This window comes from Trichomycterus rosablanca, chromosome 3, assembly GCF_030014385.1.
Source record: "Trichomycterus rosablanca isolate fTriRos1 chromosome 3, fTriRos1.hap1, whole genome shotgun sequence".
NCBI classification, from domain to species: domain Eukaryota; kingdom Metazoa; phylum Chordata; class Actinopteri; order Siluriformes; family Trichomycteridae; genus Trichomycterus; species Trichomycterus rosablanca.
The window spans coordinates 22,086,307-22,093,686 of NC_085990.1; the positions used below are offsets into that span (position 1 = coordinate 22,086,307).

The window sequence follows — 7,380 nt, forward strand, 5'->3', positions numbered from 1 at the left end:
CCACGTTTCAGATTTCAAGACATAAAAAGAGAAGAAAAGGACCATCTGTATTTTTATCTGTGAACAATGCAAAAGCCTACCTCTGTCATGGTATTTGGGTGCATCTATGCCCACGGCATATTTGTTTAGGTACTATTGACACAAAGGCCTCTCAATAGAGACAGACATATAATGTCTTTTCCCAGTAAGGCAATGGTTAAATTACTAAGACAATGCCAGGCCTCATTCTTCACGCACAGGACATGTAATAATTGGTTACACATTATTCATCAGTTCAACTTATTTTTTGCATTTTTCCCAATTTCCCTCTCATTGTAGTTGTATCCAATTACCCGATTGCATTACGCTTTCTCTCTCTCAGAGCGAGACTGTCACAGGCCCCCTCCGACATGTGCGCAGTAGCCGATTGCATCTTCTCACCTGCACGAGGTGAGTTCATATGCAGATCAGCTTTATGTAGGGAGAGCCACACCCTGATTGACGCATTATTCCTCGACTCTGTGCAGGCACCATCAATCAGCCAGCAGAGGTTATAATTGCATCAGTTATTAGGTCCCTATTCGGCTCCCCACCCTGTATGAAAAACAAGCCAATCGTTGTTCATGTAGCCGCCCAGCCTGCCGGATGGCATCAGTTGTCAAACACATTCATGGTCAATTTTGTATCGCCAAATCACCTCACTTGCATATAGTTGGACTGTGGGAGGAAACCCATACAGACACGGGGAGAACATGCAAACTCCACACAGAAAGGACTCGGACCACTCCACCCGCCAGTGTGCCGTCCTAAATATAAATTAAAATGTAAATTAAAATATTATATACAAATTGTATCCTCATTTCCCAAAGATTAAAACCTGTAATAAATAGCATAAAGGTGATTTAACACTTAATCTCTGAAGCTGACAAAATTCCACAGATTTCCTTGTTCAAAGATCCATTGTCCTATCTTTATTACTTGTAAATGTCACCACAGTAAAAGGAACATAAAACAGCCAAAAATCCAATATGAAACACCTCATTAATTTATTTATTTTAGAAAATAAATACACATGACAATGAAAAAGATGCACAGGAACATAACAAGCCATGTTTGTTATGTTTTTATGTTTTATATTTATACTAAAAATAATGTGACCAAAATTCTTTCAGAAAGTGAAAGGCTTCTTGATATGGTTTTTATAGAACTCATTGTTTCAGACTTTATATAACTACAGGATATGAAATAAAATAATGAATTTAAAGTTACTTTAGAAAAAGAAATACATGTATGAAAATATTTACTTTATCTGATTTGCTCATTTACACACCGTTTCAGCATTATTTTTTTTTGTTGGTTACAGCAGTGCCCTAAAAGATTAATCAGCTCTTGCAATACTGTAAGGGTTTTCATGAAAGGGTTGATCCCTTTTTTTTTTACTTGAACTTTTGAACTGCTTCTTGCAAAATGAGTTCTGTGTTTCTGCCAGGACAGAAGCAATAGAATGATCCTCTTCTAGTTCATGAGTTGATGTGGGACTGTTATGCACATCTGACTGAGCTTTTCTAAAGCAATAATAAAAAGAGAAACATTTAATACAACAACATACATATTTACACAGTAAATGTTTTATTGTTAAAGATAGCTTACCTATTTAATACCAGTTGTCTGTGGTTTACATAAACTCCTAGACAAACCAGGAAAACAATAAACACAATGGCCAACATAACTCCTGCTATCACTCCTAAGGGAACAAGATAAGTAAGCACATGTTCAATCAGGATGTTAACCTTTCTATAATAACATACCTATATAGGTATAATATATTTTGACAGCTGCTCCCATATGTAGGGGTTGTTAGAGCGAATTTGGCCTACATACCGTACTTGGCATTTCCAGCCAACTGACTTTAACAGCAATAACATCAATCATTCAGGTATAATAAGTTTGTAATATAAAGTTGAGAGGTGCATTTCCTAAAGACCATATGAGTGTGATTGAAGCTCAGCAGTGGTAAAGTATGTGAGGGGGTTGAATACTTTTGGTGATGTGTGTGTGCGCAAGTAGGAATTTGGTGGAGGTGTAAATACAGATCTAAATTTATATATTTGCTTAGATATCTGAAGATATTTGATTAATGTGGGTGTGTAAGTAATGTTATTGTGTTTGTAATTAACAGGAGTAAACGGGAGTAATGAGGAATGAAAAAGGAGAAATAGAACAGTGCTGGTTAATATGGCTGTGGATTAAAGCTTGTTGACCTGCACTGAAGGTGTACATGACATTTGATGGCTGTCAGTTTTAGGTATTTTAGGTGGTTGCTGGAGTGAAATAATGGGAGTGAACATGTGGAAGAAAAGATGAAAAAAGGGAAAAATAGTGTTTTGATAGGGCAAAAATGAATGGGAGTGAATGGGAGAAAATGCATGAGAGGCAAAAAGGAAAAATAAGTTGGTGGTGTCCGAATACTCTTGGTCATGCAGTTGGTGGCATCCGAATAATTTTCATGCAGTTGGTAGTGTCCGAATACTTTCATTCAAATCATTAAAATTTTTGTCCAGGCCACCCAGGGTTCCTTCCAAAGTTTCTTCCTGTAATTTTAAGGGAGTTTTTCCTTGCCACTGTCACCCTTGGCTTGCTCAACAGGGGTTTGTGGTCTGTTGGTCCTAGATTCAGTAAAGTTGCTTTAAGACAATGTCTGTTATAAAAAGCGCTATACAAATAAATTTGACTTGACTTAAGGTCATGTATTTGGTGGTGTCCGAATACTTTTAGTCATGTAGTTGGGTGTAAATACTTTTGGTCAGACAGGTGTGTGTTTCCAAGCTATCGTTTAAGCAAAAGTTCAGTAGATCAACTCGCCCTTCAAAAAAAGAATGAAAGTGAATGGAACAAAAATTTGTATGAAAACAGGTGTGACGGGTGAAGCTGTATACAAGCTGCGATGTCATCAACGGGAAAGATGATTTAGATTTGGAATGGTGTCGATATCTCAAATTGCGGATGAAGAAAGTTGGACAAAAATGGGTGGAATAATAATAAGAAAAATAATAACTAGAGAGGTGCATTTCCTGAAAGAATGCGACTGTGATTGCAGCTTAGCAGTGGTAGGCATCTAAATACTTTTGATTAGCAGTTGGTGGTGTCTTAATTTCTTTTGGTCATGCAGTTAGTGGTTAATGCAGAAGTTCAGTAGATCAACCTACCTTTCAAATAATGAATGGAAGTAAATAGGGCAAAAAAAATGGATATAATAACGGGCGTGGCAGGTAAGCCAGTGTGCGCATCCAAAAGAGTATACAAGTCACAGTGTCATCAATGGGACAGGCGTTTTAGAGTTGGAACGGCGTTGATGTGCGTATCTAAAAATTGTTTACAAGTCGTGGTGTCATCAACAGGCCACACTATTTACAATTGTAATGGCGTTGATGAGTCAAAATTTCAAAAAATGAATGAAAGTGAATGGGGCAAAAAAAACTGGCATGGCGGGTGAAAGAGTTTACATTTCCAAAAGCTGTATACAAGCCGTGGTGTTGTCCACGGGCCAGACGATTGAGTTAGAACGTTGCTGATATCTCGAAAATTGTGGACATAGAAAGCCAAACAAAAAAATGGGTGGAATAATAATAAAAAAAGAAGAAGAAGAATGGATAACAACAGTGTGATTGCCTACTGCAATTGCAATAATAATAACTAGAGAGGTGCATTTCCTGAAGAAAAGTGTGATTGCAGCTCAATAATACTATTAGTCATGCAGTCAGTGGCGTCTGAATACTGCCTACTGCAATTACACTACTAAGACTAACAAATAATAAAGGCAGATGTAGCTTAGCGGTTAAGGTACTGGACTAGTAAGCCGAAGGTCGCTGGTTTAAACCCCACCACTGCCAGGTTGCCACTGTTAGGCCCTTGAGCAAGGCCCTTAACCCTCAGTTACTTAGACTGTAAGTCACTTTGGATAAATGCTAAATGCCAGAAATGTAAATAGATAATATGTTTATTATTATTGTTATTAGTGAGATTTAAGTAGGCTATCACACTATTTTTATCCATTAGTCTGATTATTATTATTCTTATTATCAGACTAACAGATAACAATAATGCGATTGCCTACTGCAATCTCACTAATAATAATAATAATTTTGCTCAGATAGGTGACTGTGTGTGCGTGCAAGCATGCAGTTAGTGGCTTCCAAAATAGTTTTGGTCATGCAGTTGAAAGTGTCCCAATATTTTTGGTCATGCATGCGACTGTGTGTGTGTTTGTGTGTGTCTGAGCAAGCATGCAGTTAGTGGCGGCTGAATACTTTTGGTCATGGAGTTGGTGGCCTCCAAATACATTTGGTAATACATGTTACTCTCTGTGCAAGCATACAGTTGGTGAGGGTGTAAATACATTTGGTCATGCAGTTGACGGTGTCTGAATACTTTTGCTCATGCAGGCGACTGTGTGCAAGCATGTAGTTTATCCGAGTGTAAATACTTTTGTTCAGGCAGGTGACTGTGTGTGTTTCTGTGCAAGCATGCAGTTAGTAACCAAATGTATAATAATAATAATAAGACTAATGAATAACAAGTGTGATTGCCTACTACAATCTCACTAATAATAGTAATCATATAATAATCATTATTATTATAAGACTATATTGTGAACTTATTGTATTGTTATTATGGTAGTGGCATAATTGCTAACATGCTAAGAGTTTGCTATGCAGTTGCCAAGATATTCAGAGGTTGCTAATAGGGATGTCCCGATCACGTTTTTTTGTTCCCGATACCGATCCCGATTATTAATTTTGATCCCAATCCGATACCGAGTCTCAATGATAAACTCCGACAGATGAACCGACTTCTCAGAACTGAGATACATACTGACAATAACAGTATGTCACACTTACAAGTAACATCATTATTCAAATAATACAATGTATAATGTTTAACAACTATAAAGTTTTGTATTTCAAAATCAATCAAATGAGTGAGATAATTACAGTTTACTAAACTTAAACTTTAAAGATAAAAAATCTGTTTAATGCAGTGATACACTAAAAATGAACAGAAATCTGTGTAGCAGCTTAACTTGAATATAAGAAAAAAAGTTACTTAAAAGCATTACAGTAAAACCTGAATACCAAAATAAAATGGAAAGGCTCTTTTGTTATGAAGGAAAGCCAGTTTTTAAAGTGCTTGTATTGTGACAGTGGTTTGATGGATGTTTCTATGTGAAGTGAGTGTGTTTTGACCCTTTGGGGCTTCCATAGTGCATGGAATAGTGTGCTTGAGTCTAGCTGTCCGCTATTCGGTACCGTAACAGAAGAAGTTAATAAAGTGTTATTCTCCCGACAATATGTGAATATACTGTGTATTTATTTCTTTATTAAACGAGTGCATCACTACGTTGTTTTGTAAACCGGAGTGATCCTTGACTCACACACCATATAAACAGTAAAATTCTACAGTAATGAACGCAGCTCTGCTCCTACCGCCTCGTGAAACGCTCACATTGCAGACATTACACGTCGCTGCTGGACTTGTTTCACTTTTCAATTTAAAGTATTTCCACACAGCGGACATGCTGATGTAAAACAAAAGATCGGGATTACGATCGGGTTTAGTAAAGCCGATTCCGATCAGTTAAAAAATGCCTTGATCGGCCCAGATCTCGATCTTTGAGATCGGATCGGGACATCCCTAGTTGCTAAGCTATTGCTAGATGGTTGTTAGTGTTGCTATGTAGATGGCAATGCATACCGGGTGGTTGTTAAGGTGGTTCTAGGTGGTTCCTAAGGTGCTGGTAGGCGAGTAGCAGAATTTAGGGGATGGTTGCTAAGGGGGTCTAGGGTATATGCAAGTATGTGATTTTGTGTGCCTGTGTCTGCAGACATGTGTTTGGTGGGGGGTGTAAAGACTTGCTTAGGCAGGTGTTTGTGTGTGGTTGCTAGGGTGAATAATGGAGTGAATAAGAGGAAGGAGGGATGACTAGAGAGAAACAGAGAAGGATGGGTTAGTATGTTTGTAGATTAGAGCTTGATGAACTGCACTGAAGGTGTACAGTCATGTGAATAAGTTAGGACACCCCATGAGAATCTTTGTATTTTTGAACATATTTAAGCATATGGACATTTGAGCTTCATTTGAACAGTATTGAGAGATGGAGCTTATATTATTAAACTAATAAAACTGAAAAAAATACTTTTAAACTCAAGTTGTAAAATGTAATGAACAAAAATGGAAATTTATTGTGAGGAAAAAGTTAGGACACCCTATGTCCTAATATCTGGTATTTCCCCCTTTGGCTGAAATAACCTCAATTAGATGTTTCCTATAACAATCTACGAGTCTCTGACATCGACTGGGAGAAAGTTTTTCCCACTCCTCCATGCAGAATTTCTTCAGCTGTGTGAGGTTTGAGGGGTTTCTTGCATGCACAGCCCGTTTCCAAACACCCCACAGCATCTAAATAGGATTAAGAGCCGGGCTTTAACTTGACCCCGGATCCCAGAACTCTCAATTTCTTTCTTTTGAGTCATTCCTTGGTGGATTTACTGAAATGTTTTGGGTCGTTGTCATGTTGCATGGTCCACCTCCGCTTCAGCTTCAGTTTTTGGACAGATGGTCTTACATTTTCCTCAAGCACCATCTGATACAGTGAAGAATTCATTGTGGATTCTATAACGGAGAGCTTGCCAGACCCTGCTACTGCAAAGCAACCCCAAACCATGACATTTCCACCTCCATGCTTCACAGTTGGTATGAGGTTCTTGTGCTCAAATGTTGTGTTTGGTTTGCACCAAACTAATCTTCTGTTACTGTGCCCAAATTATTCAGCTTTGGATTCATCTGTCCAAAGCACATTGTTCCAGAAGTCCTGGTCTTTGTCTAGGTATTCTCTGGTAAACTTTAGTCTTGCCCTGATGTTTTTTTTTTGACAGCAAGGGTTCCCTGCTTGCACACCTCCCATGAAAACCAAACGTGTGCAGTCTCTTTCTGATGGTAGATGCATGTACCTTGCTATCAACTGTGGCAAGAGCTACCTGTAGGTCGTGTTGTGACATTGTAGGATTATTGGAGACTTTTTTATGCATCTTGCGGTCTGCTCCTGGGCTGAACTTGCTAGGACGGCCTGACCTGGCCATGTTGGCAGTTGTTTTAAATGTTCTCCACTTTTTTTCCGGACAGTGGAATGGCTGATTTGTAATTGTTTTGAGATCTTTTTAAATCCCTTCCCAGACTCATATGCATCTACAACTTTCTTTCTGAAGGCCTCAGAGAGCTCTTTAGATCTCACCATGGTGATACCACTCACTTCAACAATCAAGAGCAAACCAAACTAATGTCTGAGGTTTAAATAAAACTCCAATGTCCTCTAACGATGGTCTAATCATTGCAGCTGATGTGGTG

General features: G+C 38.3%; 1 protein-coding gene across 2 annotated transcripts in view; it reads right to left on the reverse strand.

Annotated features, from left to right (window-relative positions):
* Positions 1-1,077: 1,077 nt before the first annotated feature.
* Positions 1,078-7,380, reverse strand: part of LOC134310397 (receptor-type tyrosine-protein phosphatase H-like) — a 21,106-nt gene continuing 14,803 nt past the window's right edge. For both annotated transcript variants that reach the window (XM_062991982.1, XM_062991981.1), the window contains 2 exons: positions 1,630-1,723; positions 1,078-1,544 (listed from right to left, as the gene is read on the reverse strand). In XM_062991982.1, coding sequence (XP_062848052.1) covers positions 1,358-1,544; positions 1,630-1,723 — 281 coding nt within the window. In that variant the 3' untranslated portion in view covers positions 1,078-1,357. The remainder of the gene's footprint in view (positions 1,545-1,629; positions 1,724-7,380) is intronic.